The sequence below is a fragment of the Anser anser genome, assembly GCF_964211835.1.
Source record: "Anser anser genome assembly, chromosome: 6".
Lineage (NCBI taxonomy): Eukaryota > Metazoa > Chordata > Aves > Anseriformes > Anatidae > Anser > Anser anser.
In genome coordinates, this window is record NC_139726.1 from 2051485 (window position 1) to 2077304 (window position 25820).

The 25820-nt window shown below is 37.6% G+C and overlaps 1 protein-coding gene across 1 annotated transcript in view; it reads left to right on the forward strand.

Moving 5' to 3' along the window:
- NEB (nebulin) overlaps nt 1-25820 on the forward strand; it is a 124469-nt gene that overhangs the window by 58956 nt on the left and 39693 nt on the right. The window contains exons 75-113 of the mRNA XM_083840921.1: nt 243-350; nt 1025-1336; nt 1676-1879; nt 2074-2178; nt 3447-3554; nt 4189-4500; nt 5350-5553; nt 5782-5886; nt 6399-6503; nt 7679-7990; nt 8288-8392; nt 8653-8751; nt 9295-9396; nt 9595-9702; nt 10589-10900; nt 11016-11120; nt 11203-11307; nt 11998-12102; nt 13079-13186; nt 13285-13398; nt 14167-14364; nt 15252-15356; nt 15916-16020; nt 16115-16219; nt 16674-16781; nt 17479-17592; nt 18088-18285; nt 19001-19105; nt 20060-20164; nt 20462-20569; nt 20952-21059; nt 21992-22099; nt 22716-22820; nt 22908-23012; nt 23208-23306; nt 23530-23640; nt 23816-23920; nt 24592-24696; nt 25120-25224. Of these exons, the coding sequence (XP_083697047.1) occupies nt 243-350; nt 1025-1336; nt 1676-1879; nt 2074-2178; nt 3447-3554; nt 4189-4500; nt 5350-5553; nt 5782-5886; nt 6399-6503; nt 7679-7990; nt 8288-8392; nt 8653-8751; nt 9295-9396; nt 9595-9702; nt 10589-10900; nt 11016-11120; nt 11203-11307; nt 11998-12102; nt 13079-13186; nt 13285-13398; nt 14167-14364; nt 15252-15356; nt 15916-16020; nt 16115-16219; nt 16674-16781; nt 17479-17592; nt 18088-18285; nt 19001-19105; nt 20060-20164; nt 20462-20569; nt 20952-21059; nt 21992-22099; nt 22716-22820; nt 22908-23012; nt 23208-23306; nt 23530-23640; nt 23816-23920; nt 24592-24696; nt 25120-25224 (5340 nt within the window). The remainder of the gene's footprint in view (nt 1-242; nt 351-1024; nt 1337-1675; nt 1880-2073; nt 2179-3446; nt 3555-4188; nt 4501-5349; nt 5554-5781; nt 5887-6398; nt 6504-7678; nt 7991-8287; nt 8393-8652; nt 8752-9294; nt 9397-9594; nt 9703-10588; nt 10901-11015; nt 11121-11202; nt 11308-11997; nt 12103-13078; nt 13187-13284; nt 13399-14166; nt 14365-15251; nt 15357-15915; nt 16021-16114; nt 16220-16673; nt 16782-17478; nt 17593-18087; nt 18286-19000; nt 19106-20059; nt 20165-20461; nt 20570-20951; nt 21060-21991; nt 22100-22715; nt 22821-22907; nt 23013-23207; nt 23307-23529; nt 23641-23815; nt 23921-24591; nt 24697-25119; nt 25225-25820) is intronic.

A 25820-nucleotide genomic window follows, 5' to 3' on the forward strand; every position in this document is an offset into this window, starting at 1 on the left:
CAGTTGCTCTTCATAAGACTTGTGTCCCAGACCCTCCAAAAGCTTTGTAGCCATTCTCTGAACACACTTCAGGGCCTCGATGTCAAACATATGTAAAATACTGTTGAGAAGTACCTAATGTGATTGCCAAACTGCCCAGGAGCACCCAAGTAGTTAAGCACAAGAGAAGTAGTTATTAAGAAAGTCCTTGCTACCACAGAGTCTTGGCTGGAATTGACAGAAGTGTTTAATTTTCATTGCAGAAACATTATCAGAAGGCCTGGGACGAGGCCAAGGCAAAAAGCTATGACATAAGAGCTGATGCCATTCCCATCAAACATGCCAAGGCTTCCAGAGACATCGCTAGTGAGGTACCGTCTTCTCTTCAGGTGGTTGCTGTGTCTTGTCTCTTCCTGCGTCCTGTTTGGCAGAGCTGGGTGAATGCTTGTAGTATTTCAGCTAGAAGCTGAGTAGGGTTTTGTGCCCCCATGCTATTTTAAAGCCCATTCTGAGTGCTCGTTTCTTCTACAGCTTGAGGCTGCCTGTAGGTAAGTGCTGTGTATGTAGGATGCCGTGTGATGCGTTTGTGAGATTGCGAGGAAGACTACAAAGCAGTGTGTTAATTTCCAGACACCAAGAAACAATTTAAAACTGCTTTTGGCAGTGGCTGCAGATGTGGCTGCTGCTGGATACTTGCATTTCCTGTAATCACCACCACCAAACACTTTAAAGAGAAAGCTGTGGATGGAATGTGGCTGGCACTCAGAGCAATCTTGCATAGACCACTTCTTGCAGGTTTCCTCTTCAGTACTGTTTTCCATTGCTTCCTAGCATTAAGAAAAGCCAGATGTATTTTTGTACACCTTGAGGAATTCCATTTTGGGACGCTTGAGGGATTGCCCTTTGAGTGACCTGGAGCTTTGTCTTTACTGAGGCAATACCTCTGGGAAAGGTGTCACAGGCATAGGAAGGTGAAGGCCTTTGTTTGTCAGTAGCATTCAGGTGAGAAAGGTGAGGCTGCTTACATTCTTTTTATGTTTCTCAGTACAAGTACAAAGAAGCTCACGAGAAGCAGAAAGGCCACTACATTGGGTGCCGGACAGCCCAAGAGGATCCCAAGCTGTCGTTTGCCGCGCGTGCCATGTTGCTGCAGAACGACCGCATTTACAGGAAGGCATACCACGATTCGAAGGCCCAGGTGCACCTGCCTGTTGATGCGTTGTCAGTGCAGGCAGCCAAGGAGTGCCAGACGCTGGTCAGTGATGTCGACTACCGCCACTACCTGCACCAGTGGACCTGTCTGCCTGACCAGAATGACGTGATCCACGCCAGGAAAGCCTACGACCTGCAGAGTGATGTGAGTGGGAGTAACTGTAGACAAGTGTTCTGTCAGGTGTGTGGGCAATGTTTGTGAGTGTGCCAATATTCTCTGAAGGACGTGCTTGTGAAGATGCAGTCAGTCCTGGTACGGTTTATTGAATTTGTGTGGATGACCTTGCATGTTAAAAGATGGCCACTTGTGTTGCTGTGCGAAGCAACCAAAAGCCATGGGTGGGAAGGGATTGGTCTGCTGCAGTCTCAGCGCTGACTGTTGATGTGTGACTGTTGTAGAAGGAGCTTGGGGGAAGCCTTGCGCCTGGGGAAGCTCTCTGTAGAGTTGTCTCTGCAGGAGCGTAACCCTTTGGTTTATTTGTAGAACGTGTACAAGTCGGACCTGGAGTGGTTGCGAGGCATTGGCTGGCTGACAGAAGGTTCTGTGGATGTGGTTAAAGCAAAGAAAGCCCAGGAAATCCTCAACGAGAGGCTGTACCGCACACGTCCAGAGGAGTTGAAGTTCACCAGCATAACTGACACACCAGATGTTGTTCAGGCCAAGATCAATGCTTTGCAGCTCAGCGGTGTAAGCTTACCTTTTACTTACCTTTCATTTGTGCAATGACATTTCTGAGTGGTAGAGACTGCAGTTTCTATCGTGAGAACGTTTAATTTGAAACCAATGCGAACCAACATTACCAAAGAATTCGCACGCGTGTTGGTTTTTTTTGCCAGTGTTCAGACCACAGTGAAATGTCATTGTGCTTCCTTTCTCCTTAGCATCTGTACCGTGAGGCCTGGGATAGAGATAAGACGCAGATCTCCATACCTTCTGATACTCCCGTAATGCTGCAATCCAAAGTCAACGCTCAGAACATCAGCAACGTAAGAGCCCACAACGATATGTGTGCAAAGCGTTATTAACTTAAGGGTGTGCCTACTTAGATTCATAGAGTTTTTACCTGGCCTCTTTTAGATTTTGCCATAAAGAGTGGCAGCTACTAACGCTGCTCTCCAGTGTGGTTGTATGGTGAACTGTAGATTACATCTAGGCAGAGTGTATCATTAATTAAGGATCATGTACTGTTAATATACCAGATGTTGCTGAAGGAAAAAAACAGAGTTCTTAATCTAGAATTGGTGTTATTGTAACCTCTCACAGTCCGTATGAATGTGAAAGCGATGGAACTGGCTGTGTGAAACATTCCAGCAGGTGCATTTTGTCCTAAACTCTGTAGATTCCTTAGGGTGGGACACATGGAATTGCCTGCCTTGCTTGATAGGCTGTGTTTGTGAGCTAAATTAAATGTTCAGCATGTAATTACACAGGACTTCTCCGTCCTTTGAGAAAAACTGGCAAATATTTTCCTTGGGGTTGTTGAAGGAGCCTGCAGACTCATCAGCCCTGGGATGTTTTGCAGATTTGTGTTGTTTCACCCCCTAATTTTATGGGACTAACCGTGGAGATTCTGTAAAACAGGAAGCAGTTTCCCATTTTGCATTTTCATCAGGAATTAATTGGCTGAGAATATTTGCCTGGAAACTGCATTCACTCCAGATGTTCTTGATGTCTATGTATGTAAAATACTGTTCAGAAGTTCCTGACATGATTGGCTTAGGAGTGAACTATTTCAGGACTTCCTTCAGCAGTTGTTCCCCCCCCCCCCCATTTTTTTTCGCTCATGCTTTGCATATTGTTTTTGCTGATTTTGTTGTGGCCTGACCTGCAATAACACTCAGTCTCTGATTTTTCAAAGTCATCAGAGAACTACAAAGCATGATATTTACCCAGCTGTACTAATGACTTCAAGTCTAGGTAGGCTGACCAATATTGTGTGGGCCAAGATGCCCATAAAGACAGAGCTCTCATGTTTTTGTGCTTCCTTGAGTGCCTCCAGAGAGACGAAGGCACTTTAGTTTCTCTTCACCATTGTAAAAGGCTGAAGAGGAACTAAAGGTAAAAGAGAAACTAAAGGTAAAAAGAAAGGTAAGGCTCTCTACCTACGCTCACTTTCTTGGAAGTACCTAATGTGATTGCCAAACTGCCCAGGAGCACTCAAGCAGTTAAGGACAAGAGAAGTAGTTCTTAAGAAAGTCCTTGCTACCACAGAGTCTTGGCTGGAATTGACAGAAGTGTTTAATTTTCATTGCAGAAACATTATCAGAAGGCCTGGGATGAGGCCAAGGCAAAAAGCTATGACATAAGAGCTGATGCCATTCCCATCAAACATGCCAAGGCTTCCAGAGACATCGCTAGTGAGGTACCGTCTTCTCTTCAGGTGGTTGCTGTGTCTTGTCTCTTCCTGCGTCCTTTTTGGCAGAGCTGGGTGAATGCTTGTAGCATTTCAGCTAGAAGCTGAGTAGGGTTTTCTGTCCCTGTGTTATTTTAAAGCCCATTCTGAGTGCTTCTTTCTTCTACAGCTTGAGGCTGCCTATAGGTAAGTGCTCTGTGCGTAGAATGCCTTGTGATAACAACTGTCACCAAGAAACAATTTAAAACTGTTTTTGGCAGTGGCCACAGATGTGGCTGCTGCTGGATACTTGCATTTCCTGTAATCACCACCACCAAACACTTTAAAGAGAAAGCTGTGGATGGAATGTGGCTTGCACTCAGAGTGGTCTTGCAGAGCAAGACAGGTTTTCTCTTCAGTACCTTTTTCCATTCCTACTGAGCAATAAGAAAAGCCAGATGAATTTTTGTACACCTTGATGAATGCAATTTTGGGACTCTTGTGGGATTGCCCTTTGAGTGGCGTGGAGCTTTGTCTTTACTGAGGCAATACCTCTGGGAAAGAAGTCACAGGTTTGACAGCATAGGAAGATGAAGGCCTTTGTGTGTCAGTAGCATTTAGGTGAGAAAGGTGAGGCTGCTTACATTCTTTTTGTGTTTCTCAGTACAAGTACAAAGAAGCTCACGAGAAGCAGAAAGGCCACTACATCGGATGCCGGACAGCCCAAGAGGATCCCAAGCTGTCGTTTGCCGCGCGTGCCATGTTGCTGCAGAACGACCGCATTTACAGGAAGGCATACCACGATTCGAAGGCCCAGGTGCACCTGCCCGTTGATGCGTTGTCAGTGCAGGCAGCCAAGGAGTGCCAGACGCTGGTCAGTGATGTCGACTACCGCCACTACCTGCACCAGTGGACCTGTCTGCCTGACCAGAATGACGTGATCCACGCCAGGAAAGCCTACGACCTGCAGAGTGATGTGTGTATTTGCAAAGATGTGTTAGATACCACTGTTTTTATTTAGTGTATTTAAGTATTTTAATTGCATGATATTACACAGTCAGAAAGGTTTTATCTTAGAGTTCTTTTTCCAGTTTTTCATTTTACAGCTATGAAGTATTCATCTTTCTTTGATGGTTTTATGAGATAAAAAATGTTTGTTACTTTTTAATCGGAAGGCTTCAATTACTTATGTTTACTCGAATCTACTTAGAAATTATTTTATTAACATGAAAACTATGTAAGATAGCAGCTAAGATGTTTTAATGGCTGATTTAAAGGCATGTGGAGTCACTGCAGCTGGTTTTCTGCTTGGCTCTACAGCTTATCAGTGAACAGACACTCTTCCTCTATTTGATTTGAGCTTCAGAGGTGAGATTCATGTTCCTGTGTAAGGATTTGCTCAGTTCAAATTTAAACAATGTTGCCTGACATCACCTCAGGAGTTATGTTGGTTAGCTCTACTCCTCAGTATCTCCATACCTTTTTTTTTTTTGATCTCCTTTTTGTCAAATTTCCTGGAGGAATAAATATTTTGGAGAGAACAGGGTTATTCTTAATACTCCTTTTATCATCCATAACCAACATTCTGTTGTATTGTTTCTCCTCTATTTAATTTCATAAGGTTTAGACCAAGCTGCTTAAGAAACGAACTTTTTAAAATCTGCTTCCCAGGCTTACTTATGATACTGGATATCTCTCATGTATAAAAAGGGTTAATCTAGGTCTAGCTGACTGGGCATTTTCTAAAACGTATACTGCCTTGTATAGTTTAAAATAATGAAGACAGTCATTTTAAACACAGTGTTTTATTTGATTTCTGACACAGGTTGTTTATAAGTCAGACCTAGAATGGCTCCGTGGAATTGGCTGGCTGCCTAATGACTCTCCAGATGTTAAGAGAGTGAAGAATGCCCAGAATCTCCTGAGTGATAACGTGTACCGCACACCTATTGAAAGCCTGAAGTACACCAGTGTTGTTGATTCTCCAGACGTTGTTTTGGCTAAAGTGAATGCCGAACAAATCAGCATTGTACGTTACAATGTTCTTAAAGTCTTTCATTGTTTTGAAGCTATAAACAGTTAAAGTGAAATCTCTCTGCTAAAATGTAAAATTGATCAGTGGTATTTTAAATTGCATAATCCTTTTTGAGACATTTGTTTTTAGAGCTGATAATTCAGGAGAGATTTATGGAATTTTATGTTACTGACAAGTGCAATTCCATATTTAAAATATCATTAAAGTCAACTATTTTAACAGCCAAAATACAAAGAAGCCTGGGAAAAGGACAAGACTATGATCCATATTACGCCAGACACACCTGAAATCACCCAAGCCAGGACTAATGCTCTTAATTACAGCCAGGTATGTTTGTCATTTTATTTTCTACATTTCAATAAAATAGTAAGCTGTGAATTTTAACATTCTAAGATGCTACTTATAAAGTTGAAGATTAAGTCATGTATTTTTGAAGTCTGAACTTATACAGGGCTTTCAACATTCCCTTCTTTCTACAGAGTATTTGGAAGTATTTGGAAGTAGTTAGACAATTTAAAAAAGATGCTTGTATATTTAGAAATGATTAATATCTCACCATTGAGATAACACTATGTTGTAATGGAAGAGAGCTGAAGGCATATTTTTTTCTGAACTTTTACAAACACCCTTCTATGCTGTTTAAGTTGCAACCCTAGTGTTACAGGCACTGAGCATGTACTGAAAGGCAGTATTTACAGCAGTATTTATAGCTAGGAGGAGAGGTAACAGGAAAAAAAAAATCTCCTATTTCAGCAAGCAAATGGCAGTACAATATGTGTTTCTCTAATGACAAATGCCAGAGTATTTAGCATATGTGTGACGTTGTGCTGTCTTTTCAGAAACTGTATAAAGAAGCCTGGGATGAACTGAAGATGAGTTATGATTTGAGAGCAGATGCAATCCCAATCAAGGCAGCCAAAGCTTCTAGAGAAATTGCTAGTGATGTAAGTGCAAAAAGGGGCATCTAGTTCTTCACATGCTTTAAAAACACGTGCTCTAAGGGTCTCATGGGTGAAGTGGTGATTGGTTGCCATCTTGGACATAGTGACCATGAAGCAGATGAGTTTAAAATCTTTGGTGACAGGAGGAAAACTGCCACCAAAATTTCAACCTTGGATATGGAGAGAACAGACTTCAGGATGCGCAGGGTACTAGTTATAAAGGTCCCCTGAGAAATAGCTTTTGAAGGTGTTGGGGTCTATCAGTGGCTGGTCACTTTAAGAACCACCTCTCAAGAGCACAGGAACAGGCAATTCCAAAATGCTAGAAGTCAAAAGGGTAGGGCAGAAAGTTGGCTTGGCTGAGCATGGATCTTCTTGTAGAGCTTGGGCAGAAAAGGAAAGTGTATGGCCACTGGAAGTGAGGTCAGGTGACATGGGAGGACTACGGAGATGCTGTATGCCATTGCAGGGAGAAAATTTGTGTCAAAAGCTCATTTAGAGTTGAAGCTAGCCGGTACTGTGGGGGACAATAAAAAGGGTTTTTTAAAATATGTTAACAGCAAAAAGAGGACCAGAGATAACATTGGTCCATCACTTGATGAGGATGGTCACCTCACAAATAGGGACATAGACAAAGCAGAGACATTTAATGCCTTCTTCGCCTGTCTTCAACACTGATGTTGGGATCTGGGACCCCAGTTGCCTTGAGTTGGAGGACCATGACTGTGGTAATGATAAACTCCCAGCCAACCCCAAACTTGTGTAGGATTTGCTGCTCCAGCTGGATGCATATAAGTCAATGGGGCCCGATGGGATTCACCTGAGGGTGCCCAGAGAGCTGGCTGATGTCATCGCGAGAACCTCTCTCAATCATTTTTCAATGGTCTTGGGAATCTTGGGAGGTCCAAGTCTACTGGAAGGGATTTGGCACAAAGAGCATGGTTGGGCACTGGAACAGGTTCCCTAGGGAACTGGTCATGGCACCAAGCCTGCTGGAGTTCAAGAAGTGTTTGGAGAACGCTCTCAGAAATACAGTTTGATTTTTGGGTGGTCCTGTGTGGTGCCAGAACTTGGTCCTGATGATCCTTGGGGGTTCCTTCCAACTCAGGATATTCTATGAGACTGTGATTCTATTTTGTTATAACTGTCACTAATGATGATTTTTGCTCTTTACCAAGTATAAATACAAACTGGATCATGAGAAGCAGAAAGGACATTATGTTGGAGTTCCAAATGCAAAAGCGGATACAAGAATGCAGTTTGCCCTTGGCATAGGAAAGGTGCAGAGTGAACTAGAATACAAGAAATACTTTGCCAAATGGAAGACACAGTGCCACCTGCCAGTAGATATGCTGTCTATCCAGTCAGCTAAACATGGCCAGTCCTTGGTCAGTGATATTGATTACCGTCATTATTTGCATCAATGGATCTGTCTTCCGGATCAGAATGATGTCATACATGCTAGGAAAGCCTATGATCTTCAAAGTGATGTGAGTTAACACAAAAACTTAGTCTTAAGTTAAAGTTATTACTGTATTGTCTCTTCTTAGTCTGCTTCAGCTCTAACTGAAGTCAGTGGGAATCTTTGGCGTTGCTGTTTATTTAGAATGCACAGTGTATGTCGCTGTTATATACTGCTAAGTTTGATATGTGCTAAATTTAGCTATAGTGCTGATGTTGGAATTACTGTTCTCCTTTTAACCAGCGGAAATGCCATTATTGATGAATTTTATGGGATTTTACAGGGAGCTGTGGCTAACAGTAGGGACCTTATTTTGTTTTCCCAGGCAGTTTACAAGTCTGATTTAGAATGGCTACGGGGAATTGGATGGTTGCCAAATGATTCAGTCGGAATAAACCATGTCAAACATGCTGGAGACCTCTTGAGTGAGGTAACAAAATAGTTTTCAGTTCTAAGATTTTCTCAAGGATATCTATAAGTTTAAGTATTTGTAATGGTTAAATACATCAGTATTTCATTTATTTTTATTATAGAAAATACAACTGGAGTATTACCAGAATATTCATCATATATGGAGAGTTTTCTTTCCATGTAACCTTTGTTTTCTTCTCGATATGTTCAGAATTGATGTGTTAACTGTAATGTATTCCAGTATAATCTGATTGTAGTTTAATCTTTTCTCTTGTACAGAGGAAGTACCGTACAAAAGCTGAGACTCTTCCATTTACTCCAGTGGCGGACAGAGTTGATTATATCACAGCAAAGAATAGCGGGGAAATTCTTAGTGATGTAAGTTTGCTGGCAAGTTGTCAAGCTGTTAACTTCGTCTGTGTATCTACATGCTAGTATATTCTCTTTAAAAATAAATTTTAAAAATAGCAAAAGAATTCTGGATCCAACTGTGGGAATTCTGTGAATGTATGACATAAAGATGAACCAAGACTCATCTCCATCACTTAAGAGGAAAGAAGCTTTTCAAGCAGCATAACATCACTCCTAAGCATGAGAAAAGATGCTGCTAGCTCTGCTAGTCCCTTCCTTCTCTCAGTCTTGGGGGATTGGACTAGATGATCTGTCAAGGTCCCTTCCAATCCCTGTCCATCCAGCCACACTAGAACAAGTTTTCAATTATTTTTTTTCTGAGAAATTTTGGACTTTCTTGTATAACTTCCTTTTTTTAAAGATATCAAGTTGGATGTATAGTTAATGTATCATATTTAATAGCCTTGAAAAATCATTTTTATACATAATTACCATTACTTTATGCATGAAATAATGCTTTCCCAGTCTTGTGATGATGTTGTGAGGCACTCATTTCTTTCTCTGTTCCAGGTAAAATACCACAAAGAGTGGAATGAGGTCAAGTCAAATTATACTCTGACGGATACACCACAGCTAGATATGGCTCGTGAGGCAGCCAGAATTCTTAATCAGGTACGTGTTCTCTTCTTGATCATGTGACAGTTTGTGCTCACATTAATAACACTTCCGAAGAATTTAGAAAACTTGTCTTGTTAAGAACATCCTCAAGGAAGGATTCATTTCCCTTACACTCTAACATAGGTTACATATATACAGTACTGACTGTGACTATAGTAGTTTTGTATTTCTCCTCACTTCTATTTTCCACAGAATTTATACAAGGAAAGCTGGGAGAAAGAAAAAGCCACTGGTTACCTCTTACCTCCTGACACTGTGCAGATCTGTCATGCCAAACACTCAACTGATGTCCAAAGTGAGGTAATATTTTTATTTTTTTTTTTCATCACAAGTAAAAGCAAGTGCCTGGAGGCTTAGAAATGTTAAAGAACTTGCAAATTGAAAAAAAAGAAATAAAAAAGTTTGCATTAGTAATAACATCCAATAGACATTTTATGACCCATGAAATTCACTGTCTTCTAAATAGTTCAGACATTTTTGATATTACAGTTTTATGAATATCAGTGCTGAAAGGTAAGGTTCTCCCTTCCGCCTTTAGTTTCTCCGCAAGCAGTCCTTTCAAAATCCGCTATGTGGACTTCCGTATTTTATAAATCTTAAAGAATTGAAGAAGTATTATGATTGTAATATGTAGCTGTGATTTCACCTTTTAGCATATTATGGCCACTTCCTCCTGGAAAAACTGTAAGATGATATGCACATTGCATTTTAATCTTTCGCATAGTTGGTGAAACTATTACACGACAGCTAGTTAACTACTGAAAACACACTTTATCAAAAATTTGATGTAAATACCTTAAATAAAGATCAAACTCTTCAGACAGTCTTAAGTAATGCGTTAAAAAATGTTATAAAACTGAGGCTAAAAGCATTTATTAGCAAATGCTTTCTAGCAAGGCTTCCCTGTTGTGTTGAAAATACTCCTTACTGAAGAATGGTAGTATATTAATCTAGAAAATTATATATTTTGACGTGGAAAGACTATATAAAGTAACATTACTGTTTGTATTATAATATTTTTGTCTGGTCATGTACTGACAACCTAAGACTGCAATTGACAACCTCCTGTCTTAATAACACAGTCTCATCTATTCTTTGTATTGACAGAACTGTAGCTGTTCTCGCGTTAAAAAAGAGTAGCTATAATCAGCGTTGATTTTTACATATTTCTTCCCTCTTCCATCAGCTTAAATACAAAGCTGACTATGTCAAACAAAGAGGTCATTATGTTGGAGTTGCCAGTATGAGAGATGACCCGAAACTGGTGTGGTTTGAGCATGCCGGCGAGATCCAAAACGACAGGTTGTACAAATCAGATTATCACAAAACGAAGTCCAAAATACACATCCCTCCAGATATGATGTCAGTTGTAGCAGCCAAGGAGTGTCAGACCTTGGTCAGTGATATTGACTACCGCCAATATTTGCACGAATGGATATGCCACCCTGACCAGAATGACTGTATTCAGGCAAGGAAGGCCTATGATCTGCAAAGTGATGTAAGTCATTTTATATGCATACCATATTCCACTTTGTTTGCTCTAAGTGCATTTTCTATATTATATAAGGCCGTATTCAATGATTTATTTTCTTTTGTAACTTTTTATGATGCAGAATATTTATAAATCTGATTTGGAATGGCTCCGTGGCTGTGGTTGGATTCCTCTGGATTCAGTAGAACATAAGAAAGTTAAGAATGCACAAGCACTGATAAATAAGGTAAGAGAAAATGTTTTAGCAGTTATATGGTTAGCTCTTCTTCCTCATGCAATGTTTAAGAAAATATTTCATCTCTTTGCAGAGAGCATATACGAAAGAAGCCCTTGATAACTTTTCCAATTATACCAGTGTGGTTGACACTCCAGACATTGTCTTGGCAAAGATTAACTCCGTCAATCAGAGTGATGTATGTATTTTTTTCTGTAGAAACTGTTATATTATTAGAATCAGTAGATGACTTATTTGCTTTTGCTAGTCTGTACTCATTTTAGCTGTATGTATGTATGTGTGAGTGTATGCATATGCATTCCTCATTAATAGACTTTTATTTGGGTAAATCATAGAATCGTGGAATCATTCAGTTTGGAGAAGACTGCTAAGATCATCTAATCCAACCCTTAACCTAGTACTAAAGTCCACCACTAAACCATGCTACTAGGTTCTAAATCTAAATAAGTTGTTCAGTAAGAATCTGTATAAGTGAACGACACAATATTGCTATACAAAATAATTTTACTTTTTTCTGTAGAAGAATATAGGTTGTCCCTCATTTACAGTTTACATAGATTTTCCTTATTGTAATTTAAAATTGAGTCCTGTTCTTGGTGAATAGCAGCTAGTTGTACAATGCTAGTGGTGTTCACAGTGTGGCTACTAACCTGTAATTGCTGATCAGTATGCTTAATTTTACCAGAATTTTGTGACATGCCATACTGATGACATTTGCCTGTGCACCATAATGGTTGGAATGTACAATACAGCATTACTGAAGATATGATAATGTAAAAGAAAATAAACATCTACTTCTGATACATGGACTTGTTGGGATAATTTATTTCTACTGTGGAATTAACATAGTATTTCTTTTCTTTTGTAGCTAAAATACAAAGAAACATTTAACCTTGAGAAAGGACAGTACATTGGGTCTGATGATACTCCCGCACTGAACCACGCCAGAGACATGTCCTTACTGTACAGTGATGTAAGATTTGATAAATATATAACTAAGGTTTAGTTTGTTTTGAAAGCGACAGAATATAGACCAGACTTCAGAATACTGTTGAATTTCTGTTTCTGTTATTAGTCTAGTAGGTGGCACCGGGAATGTCATTTAATCTTTGTTTTTCATTTTTTTCTGGTTTGGATGATTGGATTAAGGATCATTTCTTTCCTCACTGAATTGTTCTTAAAGTGCTGCTAGGGGGAGTTTGGAAGTAGTAGCAGTAGTAGTAGTAGCTGCATTTGTATGACAAAAAATCTTTGTAACTCCATTTAATAATATCTTCCTAGATTAGTGATAAAATTTGCATTTACCTTTTTATGAGTAGGTAAGTGCATGTGATTTACATTATTAAGCAGTTAGTTTTCAGTAGTCTCACTAATTTTAATTGGAAATATCTATTTTTGAAAATTTAAGTGACTAATTCATATGAGTCAGGGCTTTGTAATTTTGTCTCAATTTATTTAATATTTAACAAAATATGGTATATTAGAAAAATGCCATTGACACAGTTAATGCTCTTATAATAAGTAAGAGTATTATTTGGAGATTTTTCATGATTTTGAACATGTATCTATTAAATTATCACTGTCAATTCCATACTACACTTTTAAACAAGAGTTCATATCTACATCTTGCGTATTTTTATTACTCTTCTGGATGAGAAACGTTGAATGCCACATCACCATTTAAAGAAAGTGAATTTAATGAAGAAAACAGAGATCGGTTCAAATTTCCGCTCCAGTACTTTTCTGAGATGGAACACTTACTCTGATTGCTTTATAACAATTATATTTTCTAAAGACACATTCTGCATTTACTTTACTGGGATAATTCATGGAATAAGGAACTACTCTATAAAAGTAGTCATATTCCATGTGAGTAAAAATGGCAGAATCAGGTCCCTTGGAAAATATAATGGACTTTTTCAGAATTTGTATGTGTTTTGTTTGTCTAGAAACGTTATAAAAATGCTTGGGAAATCAGCAAGCCCATTGGGTATTCTTTGGATGAGAAATACATTCCACTTGTCGGAGCCAAGCATGCAAACTACATAAACAGTGAGGTAAGTGTGAATTTTCCATTCTTCTATTCCTTCCTTTTTTTTTCCCCCCTATATCTCGTTTAAATGAACTTTAAAATTTCTGCGCAACTATTTTGCAGCTTAAATATAAGGAAATATATGAGAAACTGAAAGGACATTACCTGGCTGGGAAGGAGATTGGTGATTTCCCCAGCGTCGTTCATTCACTAGCATTCCAGAAAATAAGGAGCGCGGTAAGGAGAGAATTAGTTTTGCTGTAATAATTTCCATTTTCCTTTTTTTAATGTAATTCTCATATTAAGTATAAGTAATGCCATCCTTATTAACATCAGTAATAGTATTTTCAACATGCTTATGTTTCCTGAATGGTATTTTGTATACGATGAATAATTTAACTTAAAATGTTTTAACAGATTAAGGAGGAATTTGTTTAGATATTAGACATAATAGAATAGGAAAAAATAACTTTTTTCTATTTCAATTTAAGAATCTGAACAGCAAGAAATAAATACTACATGTCTTGGGATACTTTTGCCTTAGAAAAAAAAAATTGTATTGAAATAGGAATTTAAGAACCAGGAAGGTAAATTTACTTTGGTGTTTTATTATTATCACCACTGCACATATAACATGTCATGCAGGGCATAAAGTTAATATAATCCCAAATATACTGTCTTTGTTTGAATAGGGAGATGTAACTAGATTAAAAACATGTTTTTAATGTATGTCTTTTTTATCTTGAGGTCTTGTTAATTTTCACACTCACTGTTAAGTCTGCAATTGAGGAAGATTGTTCTTGTCCTTCTAGCACCTCATCAGAATAAATGGTGATTAATATCTAAGTTAAGGTTTTGTCCTACTGAATCCCATGGGATTTTAGCCACTAAGTCCAGAAAGCATGCATAAGATTATTCTATTACCTGTAGCCTATTGGATACAAAACTTTACAGAAAAACACTGTATTCACTCTTCTCACCTTTTCCTCAATCTTTCCTTTTTAGTTGGCATATAGAAAGAATTATGAAGACACCAAAGCAAATGTTCATATTCCAAGTGACATGATGAATCATGTGCTAGCTAAGAAGTGCCAGTATATCCTTAGCGATCTTGAATACCGAACTTACTTCCATCAGTGGAGTTGTTCACCTGAAGAAAATGATGTTATTCAAGCCAGAAGGGCCCAGGAAATTTTGAGTGATGTATGTATTTCACTTTCTGATTTGACATTTTTATAACCTTTCATGTCATTTTTGAGGTATTTAAATATAAAATGCTTTCATATATTTCTGTAGTATTTAAACATGAAATTAATAACCATGTTTTTAGATTGCTTAGTGGCATAGTACCAAAGATTGCATTTTTGCAGTTTTCTTTGGGACATTTTAATGGTCTGGTTACTTATCGCTAACTTAAAAAGTTAAACTTAAAAAAAAACCAAAACTTAAAAAGTTAAGATTTGCAAAACCTTCCCAAAATTTTCTAGTTTGACTGGTTGAGATTGTGTAGAAAGCTTACTGTCTGGCACATGCAGAAAAGGGATGTGGATGTACCATGGTACAGGCAGAATGTTGCTGTGCTGCAGTGCTCACTATACAATTTACGCAGGAGCCAGGACAGCATGGACAGCATACAGCCAGCAGCTTTTCCCAGTCTCCTGGAAAACTTAATTCTTTTAGGATTGTATCAGTGACAGGCACGCTGTGACTAAGTGACTGGCGCATTGAACCACAATACTTGAATTTCATATTACATAGTCAACAGTATCTCAACTTAGGCCTAAAAAACCTTTCCTAATAAAATTTAATGATGTCTTAATTGCCTGGCTTATTAGTACGATGTAATTTGGCTTACTTTCCCTTGCAAATCCTGCGGGTAAAAATCATTCAGGCAAACTGTGAGATGGGTTAGTATTGTCTGCTCACATTTAAACTTCCAAATAGATTATAATTACTGAATGAGCCCGCATTGTCATGCATTGACTTTGTACAAGTGGCAAATGCTGAATATAGAGAAGAAATAATAGTGCTTTATTCAAGCAGAGAGCAAATTTCTTCCTAATTGATTAGGTGTCTTTTTTTCTATGTAGGTGGTGTATAAAGATGACTTGAATTGGCTGAAGGGACTTGGGTGCTACGTCTGGGATACTCCACAAATCCTGCATGCTAAAAAATCATATGACCTCCAGAGCCAAGTAAGCAAGTTTTCCTCAAACAAGTAAATATATATAACAGATTTTTTTTCCATTTATGATTCACTGTGACTGACACCAGTCCTAGTCCAAAGCAGAATGATGTAATTCCTACTAAATCAGAAATATTTTTTCTTATTATTATAATACAGTCTTGCAGTTCAGTCTGTGGAAGCATGATAATTTTTGTTGTTGAAGGAGCAGGAAAACTAGGAGAATAGAAGAACTGCAGAGCTGTGTTTTTTTTAACAGTGAGAAGATAGTACTTTGCCTTTCTGTGTACAGATCTGTCAAAGGTAGCTTAGTTAAGATATTTATGTTGAAAGAATAGTCTGTTCCCTTGCTGATTGTTTTCTTAGCCTAGTATGTGCTGTACAATGATACGCAATTTTCATTAGTTCATACTTGCTGTATTTCTTCTATATGGCTTGTCACTTTTAAAGTTGGTGATAATAGGACTGTAATCCTGGGTTTCAGTTGTCCAGAACTGATTTTAAAGGAAGCTGGCAGGGAACTTAGACATTTTCAGTATTAATTTTTTTTTTTTTCTCTGTTTCCTCAGATAAAATACACAGCTGCAGGAAAAGAAAATTTTCAGAACTTTGGTGTTGTTACTGATACACCAGTCTACGTGACTGCAGTGCAAAGTGGTATAAATGCCAGTGATGTGAGTCTCCCACTTTGTCTGCTGAGGCTTTTCCTCTTGCTCCTTCTGAGAACCAAAACAAGTTCACTAAATCTATCTTCCTATCTTTTTATAGGTGAAATACAAAGAAGATTACCATAAAACTAAGGACAAGTATACAACTGTGACTGAAACAGTGGATTCTGAAAGAGTTCAAAATTTGAAACATCTTTTTAGCAATGTAAGTGTCTGACATTTTTTTTTCTCTTGAGGTGCTACTCTGTGGGATTTTGTTTTATTTTGCTTGTTCACTCTGGTTGAAGATAAGCTTCCAACGTCAGTGATAGCCTTCTGCATTGTGTGAGTATGGGGAAGATAACTGCATTTCAGGCAGAGGGCATATTTCCTATCTGTAGTTCTAGTTTTGTCAAAATACCTGCATTAATAAATGGATTCCCTGAAGAAAACTGCACCTGAACCAAATAAAGTTGTTTTATGAGAATGGACAAGACTAGTTGGAAAGCATTTTGTCAGCTTTTATGTGTGCTATCAAGATTAAACTACTATACTAGTTTATTTCATGTTAAGTAATAATTAAAGTGTATAAGTAAAAACAGAGGGGCTACAGATTTTTACTGGACATTGGTTATTTCCCAGAAGTTTTCTACTCACAGAGACTTTCTATTTCCCCACAGAATCTTTACAAGGAAGCCTGGGACAAAGTGAAAGCTACTAGCTATATAATGCCCTCTGATGCTGTATCCTTAGCACGTGCAAAAGAACTGAAACATAATGCTAGTTATGTAAGTGAATAAGATACTTTGATTTTTTTTTAATCAGATTATCAATTCTAGCAATGAAATCTTACATGTCTCGCATATTCTGTAGTTATCAAAACTTTTTAAAATTATGTTAGAATCACAGAATCTTCAATTTTCAGTTTAGGTATAATATATCTGTAGATAATCACTTTTATGTGATGATAATTCGGGTAACAGTTACATAGTCCTTTGCTGCTTCTTTTCATGGAAATAAATGTTGTATTTTACAGTAATAGAAACAGCTTGAAAATTCCTGATTCACTTTTTTTTATACTAAATTGCACAAGCATCCAGGTCAGAAAAACACCAAATGTTATATATGTCTTTAAATGATGCTTTACTGAGTATAAAAGAACATAATCTGACGCTTTGCTGAACAGTGGCTAGTGAGAGATCATTGTCTTCATGGACATCTTTAAAAGAAGGAGCTGGAACAATAAATAAATTGTTTATTCCATCTATTTGTTTAAAAGTCTTCTAGACAATCTCTTTTACAATGAGAATTACAATGTGCTTTCTTTGCAGTTGAAAATGAAATAGAAAAACAAGATCCTGCTTCAAATACTTCCTTTTCTTTTCAGACTCAACTAAATAATTTGCTTACTGATGAATTTGGTTCCAAAAATATAGTTGTCTCATTGGAGTCTGTTATTTGTTGTCTTTCTTTGTATCTGCTTAGGTAAAATACCGAGAAGAATATGACAAGTTTAAAGCACTGTACACGATACCCAAAGGTGTTGAAGATGATCCCAATACAGCAAGGTGTCTTAGAGTTGGAAAACTTAATATTGATGTAAGTGTTGTATTCTGATGTGTATTTTTCTGATAAAACCGTACTTATCTCAGAAGAGGCTACTCAGAGAATCCACATAGATACCACATTTCAATATGCAATGTTCAGTATTTGCTAAATACAATAATACACCTACAAATGTCTTTTCAAGCTTCTGTGTTAACCATTAAATTGTCTGCAATACTAAACCTTCAGTGCAATATATGTTTATGTATAAAACAGGGCACCACCTAGTCTACCTCCTTCTAACACAAGTGCAATGAAAATTTGACAAATCGTATTTTGTCACAGGTGTTAATCACTATGATAGGCTGGAAGGTTCCTTACCTGCAAATTTTTAAAGCAGGCAAGATAGAAATTTCAGTCATAGCCAAAGTGATTGTTTTCCAACTAACATTTCATGAAAATATCACTAATTTTGCTTCAAATTTATCAACAGTTAATGTTTCAGGCTATTTGTCAGAATTATTAATGTACTGTTTTGACTCTCTGCAGCGTCTGTACAAGGAAACCTATGAAAAGAATAAAGCCAAAGTCCACATTATTCCAGACATGGTAGACATCGTTTCTGCTAGGGATGCACAGAAGAAAATCAGTGAAATTGATTACCGTACACATCTCCATGAATGGATCTGCCTACCAGATCTTCAAATCAATGCCCATGTTCGAAAAGTAACTGATCAACTCAGTGATGTAAGTTCACAAATAATTTGTTTGTAGATCAATTTTTAAAAAGATTCTTGCATTTGTGCCCTGTTAGCAGGAATGATTTTGCAAAGACGTAGTTGGAGCACTCTGAGGTTACACTTGTACCTCTTGTATAATGCACCACTAAACAGCATCTGTATCATGTTTCTGTGATACTTGGCTGCTGGTCTGTGATTGAGATGTGGCTAAGCATGCATAATTTCAGTGTTATCAGTATAGGCGTTTGGGCCATAACTTCACAGTTCTACCAGTTCAGCCATCTTTATGATTTGGTTGCATAAGGTGTGAGCACTTTGGAAATTTGAGAGAGAAAATTCCAGTGATGCAAAGCTTCCACGTGCTTGCCTTGCTTAGTTCAGTCCAGGAGCAGATCAGTGATCTATCAATAAAGCATTGCCCAGTAGGATATGCAAATAGGGTTTTTTTTTTAATTACTGTGTTGGTTTTTTGTTTGGTTGGTTTTTGTTTTTTTTTTTTTAATTCATTGGCCAAAATGAAGCACTGAAGAAAAATGTGCTCAATTCAAAAAGTTTTATTTTTAAATTATTATTTTTTTTCTTATTTTCTCAAAACAAAAATGGTCAAAATACCAGGAACCTTACTTGTCATCATTTGACAACTATGTTTCAGGCTGATGTGGCATTAAGGAATTAGACCACAGTGGAAGCTTACAGATTGCTTCTTTGCTCTCATATCTTAGGTGGTATACAAGGATGATCTTAACTGGCTGAAAGGCATTGGCTGCTTCGTTTGGGACACTCCTGAGATTCTCCATGCCAAACACGCCTACGACCTTCGCAGTGATGTGAGTCTGAACTGGATGCATTGGTTCTATTTCTTACTATTTTTCAAACCATTGTATTAAAAGGATGGATTAGCTTTTTTCTAGTCCAGATATGGTCTGGAAAATGTTATATATCCTTCTCTAGTGAAGTATTCATATATGGCTAGTCACTAGAGGGGATTCCACAGGGCTCCATTTTGGGGCCAATTCTCTTTAATGTTTTTATAAATGACTTGGATGACAGACTCAAATATATACTAAGTAAGTTTGCAGACAGCACTAAATTGGGAAGAGCTGTTGAATTCCTCAAGGGCAGAGAGGCCTTGCAGAGAGATCTTGACAAATTAAAGTTCTGGGCAATCACCAGCCACATGAAGCTTAACAGAGAGTGCTGGATTCTGCACGTGGGATGGGGCATCTTGCTATTTATATATACAGACTGAGGGATGAGGCTGGACAGCAGCCCCACAGAAAAGGGTCTGGGAGTTAGGGTTGATGGCAAGTTGAATATCAGTCAGCAGTGTGTCCTGGCAGCCAAAAGGGCCAACCGTATCCTGGGGTGCACCAGGCACAACATTGCTACCTAGTTGAGAGAAGTGCTTGCTTGCTCTGCTCTGTGCTGGTGTGGCTTCACCTCGATTACTGCCACAATATAAGAAGGATATAAAACTATTAGAGAGCATCCAAATGAGGGCTACAAAGATGGTGAAGCTTCTAGAGCACAAGATGAATGAGGAGTGGCTGAGGTCACTTGATTTGTTCTGCCTAGAGAAGAGGATACTGAGGTACTCAGGTGTGATGCTCATTTATTTAGCCATAATTTCAATATACTTTCTGTTTAAATGCAGGTTCACTAGTATAATAATTAAGTAATGAAATAAATAGTAAATAGTAACAGAGTAATATAATAAATTCAATTAATAATGACTTAATGACTAATCTTACTAATTAGAGCTCTTGAATTTCTCTCTGCAGATTAAATACAAATCTAAGGCAGAAAAGATGAAGAATGACTACACTGTGGTCATGGATACTCCTGTCTACGTCCAGAATGTCCTCAGTGGCTTGAATTTAAGTGAAGTAAGTGTTACACCTCTAATATTGCATATGCCATTTCCTCACAAATTCTAGAAATGTGACTTTTAATATGTTCAATCATTTCATTATTTCATTGCTGGTTATCTGCACCTCATTTCCTATGCCTTTATTATGATATCACTAAATATCTAATCACTAGAACACAATCATTAAAATTATTAATTTTCTGAATCAAAAAAATCATCCATTTTTAGGAGATATTTCCATGTGTTTGCAAACAATACTTACTATGAAAAAATATATGATGACTCTCCTCTAATTACTTTTTCTTTTTCTCAGGCTATCTATCGTGGTGAATATAAGCATAATATCAAAGGCAAAATGATTCCTACAGATAAAACAGTAGATTTAGAGCGGGCATATCATGCCAACAAAATACAGAGTGAAGTAAGTATAAACATTTTGTTTTTTTTTAACAGGATGCCAAAAACAAGGGCCATATTTTTCTCCTGTGTTTCTGATGCATGTTCATGTTTCCTCTTGATTTTCTTTTTTCCAAGTCCACAATGTTCTCTGATATTCAAAACAAATTCTTTAAAAGTCGGTCTTTAGCTCTTCAGATAAAGAAGCTGGATTTCACTGCTCTAAAATTAAAGTTGGAAAATATCCTTATTTAATCTGCAAGTATGCATTATAATACAGCTATGTGGGAAATCTTTTGCCAGTTATATATAAGAGATTTCCTGTTTAGCTATTGAATACTCTCAAATATTGCACATAGTTGTCTCAAACACCTTTTCTCTCTCTCCTTCTCCCCACCACCTTACAGAATTTGTATCGCTGGGCTGGTGTGAATGCTCTACCTACTGGATACAGCCTTCCTACAGATACCCCCAGCTTTCAGCATGCTAAACATGTCCAATACATTGGCAGCAATGTAAGTAATGTACTGAGTTCTACACCATGAGTCTCAAGGGAATATTTGATGCCAATTTTCTAGGAGTAAACAATTATTGAGGCAGTCATTTCTCAAATATGAGTGTGCTTGTCAGAGAGCAGCAAGAGTTCCATGTATATGCCTGAGACAGGAGCTGATGGTGACCATGACATAGGCAGTGACCTCATCAGCCAGTGTGAAGTCCCACTGAGTAGGGTAGGCAGAACAGGGTTCTGATAACAGATTACATCTACAGTCTCACACAAGGTGAGGCCCAAGCTCCTTCCACATGGATCCAGTCAGGAGCTGCAGGAGATGGGACAGAAATTGGAGACAAGCTACCTACAACATAGGTCCAAGGTAAATCCAAGAGAGAGGGCTAGAAATGGGGTTACAAACAGGGCTGGAGATGAGTTACCTGCAATGTAGGACCAGGGTCCATCCAGGAATTGTGAACAGAGGCAGGGCTGAAGACAGATACATCTACAGCATAGCTCAGGCAAAGACTGACATCCTAGGTGTGGCTAGTCAGAACAATGAATTCTTACTAGTGCACGCAGGCCCCAGCACTGATACTGTTTACCTTAAGAGAATTTAAATGTTACTGAAATTTATAACTATCTGAAGCAATTACTATCAAAATTAAAGTTTCCTTAGGCAGATATGGATGCCTTATTAGGTGCAAGAGAAATTTAAAATGTTACTAATCTTGGGCCACATCATAGAAGTAAAAATACTGATGATGCCTAGTGTATTTAGCTCTGATGTAGCTAAATCTCATTTGACAATCTCCAAAAATCTGTTTCTAAAAATCTGCTTAAATTACTGTCAGAACTGCAGTGTATGTAAAAGCGCAAGCAACTTTAATTTCTGTATGTTTTTGTTCTATCTAAAAGATTTTTTTTGTTTGCTTGTTTTTTTCCACTTCATAGCTGAAATATAAAGAAGCCTATGAACATATGAAAGCTAAAGGCTATACTCTGGGACCTAAAGATGTTGGGTTTGAGAATGTGAAGAAAGTGAATCAAGTCATTAATGAGGTACAGGAAACATTTTTTGTTTTCATTTGTATTTGTAGTGAGGGATATGAGGACACATTGACTGGGAAGACTGTAGGATCCCTGCTCATTGAGGCTTTTAAGAACAAGTTAGATAAATATCCATCAAGAAAGGCAAGGGATCATTGGTTCACCTTTAAAGTTGGGCATGGCTTTTTAAGGTTCTTTGTACTCTGACTTTATACAGTCCTGTACAAATGTTACCATCATATGAAATCACTTACAGCCTAATTTTATTAACCATTCTGCTGCTATTAGATTAAAGATGCACAGAAATTATTGTGTCTTTATGATGTTGAATCTGTAGAGTTTTATACATATGTACTCACTTCTTTGATCATTGACTTTAATAGGATGAAAATTAAATATACGTATTTACATATTTGTAGAATTAGTCTTAGATTCTCCATATATTAGAGATGCTCCTATCAAATGTGAAAAATCTTTGCCTGGTTAGAAGATAGTATGTTTGCTCCCATTTTTCCAGTAGTGCTCTAATACATAGCAAAACAGCTGGCCTAAAAAGACAAATACTTACATTCTGCCAAACTTCTTGCCATTTTAAGTTTTAAACGTGCAACTGTCTCCTTTGATACAGAGGTTGTATCGGGCAACATACCACAAGAACAAGGACAAGATTCATACCACTCCAGACACACCAGAAATCCGTCAAGTCAAAGCAACGCAGGAAGCTGTCAGTGACGTATGTGTCTTTCGAACAGAGAAACAGAAGGGATTTGGAATGTTCATGATCAAACATGTGAAATGCTATTTTTACTTTGTCTTTCAGTTGATCTACAAGTCAGATTTCTTCAGGATGCAGGGACACTTGATTTCCTTGCCATATACTCCCCAGGTGTTGCACTGCCGCTATGTTGGAGACATCACAAGTGATGTAAGCAACTTCTGTTAAGATACCTGTTATCTGAATACAGCAGGCCTAATACTTTTATAGTGAAAGTGGAATTTGGCTTATCACCTGCATTCTAGTATGTAATAGATAAATGCTTTATATCTGTGTTTAAAGACTGATTAATGAACATATCCCAAGCGTTAACGTTCAATTTTTCTTTTTCGAATTGCCTCATAGATTAAATACAAAGAGGATCTGAATTGGTTGAAGGGCTTAGGTTGCTTCCTATATGACACTCCTGATATGGTCCGTGCTCGTCAGCTGCGTAAGCTTTGGGTAAGATTTTTCTTCTGAAAAACATATCTAACAACAATAGATTTATTGACGTGTGCTATGTACTTCCAAGAAATAAAATGTATGACAATGAGTAAAGACTTATGACAACATGTCTTGCTATGCATCCAGTCATTTGTTTCAAAGTGTTGTTATGTTATGCTGTAAAATTTTCTTTGCTACCAAGAATAAAAGCTTCCTAAGTGATATGTCCTTTATTTTTCAGTCTAACTACATATACACTAATACAGCAAAGAAGATGCGGGATAAATACAGCGTGGTATTAGATACTCCTGGATACAGGACAGTTCAGGAACTAAAAACCCATTTGAGTGAAGTAAGTTCTATATTATTTTTGTCCATTTTTGGTAGATATAATTACGTAAAGCTCAGATCTTCTCATTGTTTTTTCATAAATATGTGAGATGCTATAATTGCTAAGCTGTGATTGCTCAGCTGCTAAATGGATATGCGTAGCATAAGAAATAATTCTCACACCTGTCTTTTTCTAGCTTGTTTACAGAGCTGCAGGCAAGGAGCTGAAGACAAAATACACTTCCATCCTTGATACACCTGACTTCTTAAGAGCCAAACAAGGACAAAAAATACAGAGCCAGGTGAAAAATTTTTACTGTTAGAAAACAATCAGGGGATCCCTCTTAATATTCTCTTAGAGTACAGCAAAATCTTTCCAGGTCATTTCAAAGCAATATAAAATTCCTAGAAATCACTTCTAAAAATAGCCATTGTTCATTTTCAAGTGTCTATGAATTTTCATGTTGGCCATGTCTGGACATGTCCAGCTTTGTCCACCTGAAACAGATCATTGAACTGTGCTACAGTTGTGTTCAAATTTTCTGAAACTCTGACTTTGTCAGAGGAATAAATCCTTTTATCCATCTGCCATTTACTCATCATCATTTCTTTATTCATATAGCACTTTAATACCTGAACTTCTAGTTCAAAATGACGTTACCTACCAGAGAAAAACAGATTCTTTGGATGCTTTTATCTAAAGCTAGGTGTGGATGTAGGGCAGAGAGGTCATTAACGTCACAAACATTTGACTTCTGGGTTTGTAAGCATGTTACTGGCATTTACAGAACATTGGGAGTACTACTAGAGAAAGATGAACTGAGATAATATGGAATATGAAAGGGCACAGTATTTTCTCCTGGGGTAAATTGGGTGGTTATATATGCATTGTGAACTTACAATCATCTTTCAAGGTGATAAAGTAAAACTTACTTGAAATGTTTGTTTTTTTCTTCTTTTTGTCTTGCTGCAGTACTTGTATGTGGAGCTTGCCACAAAAGAGAGACCTCACCACCATGCTGATGGTCAGACTCCAGCCTTCACACATGCTAGGCATGTAAAGGACATGGTCAGCGAGGTAAGATATTGGGTCTTTTGTTTGGTAACACTATGCTGAACTGTTTCAAAGTTTCGTTTTGAATGTTATTGACAGGTTCAAGGCTCAAACCTGTTTACCCTTTATTTGGTATTGTGTCTCTTATGCCTAAGTTCCACATTTTCTTTATAAATTGGGATAAATGAGTACACATTTCTTATACACTTAAGTATTTTACAAGACACGTGCTTCTATAAACTTGTTTGTGGAATATGTGGCGGATTGGCTGCAAGATCTGGAACACCTTGAAAGAGCTGAAGAGCTGAGCTTGTTACCCAGTATTTTGACAGTAGAGAATAACTTTGTGCACTCAGTGTAGCACCTGTAGGTGTTAACATTAAACCAGATCAGCAAAATGCTTCTAAGACTAAAGAAGTAACTTCTCCCTTTTGCTGTCTCTCTTAGACAAAGTACAAAACCCAGTATGAGAAGATGAAGGACAAATACACACCTGTCCCTGACACACCAGTCTTGATCAGAGCCAAGAGAGCATACCTGAATGCCAGTGATGTACGTAGTCCATAAAAACTTTCTCTGTTGCTTTTTCTTGTTTTCTTCAGAAAAGAGCAAAAAAAAGGATCAATGGCAAACAAGCATGTAAAGCCTAGAGTATCTCAGTGTGGCTAATAAAATGTCACCCTTTTCTGCTTATATTTCCATTTGATAATACAGAGATTAAGATTTCACTTGATGTCGTTTATTATAATTCATAATTATAATTAATTTTCCTTTGCACTGAAGTGCTGACTTAAAACAAAGGAAAAAGTAGACTTAAAATAAGTTGCGTATACATGAAATTGCCAAATAGGGCAGACTAGAGTGAAATGATTGATGCTGGAGCCAGGATAGAGTACCTTTTATCAGATATTTTCATCTCAGTTTGGTTTTAGGAGTTGACTTGCATGTCACTGAGAACTTGCTAATTTTTAAATTTAGAAGTAAATTAGAGAGAAAAAATGGGGGGGGGGGGGGGGAGGAAAAAAGAGCTGCTGCACATAAGAATTTAAAGGTAAAAGTGATCTTTCCTTCATGTTTGTAATAGTGATTTGTGATTTAAGGCAATGGCTAAGAGTACTCTACTCATTAGTGAGATCTTTGCTATATAT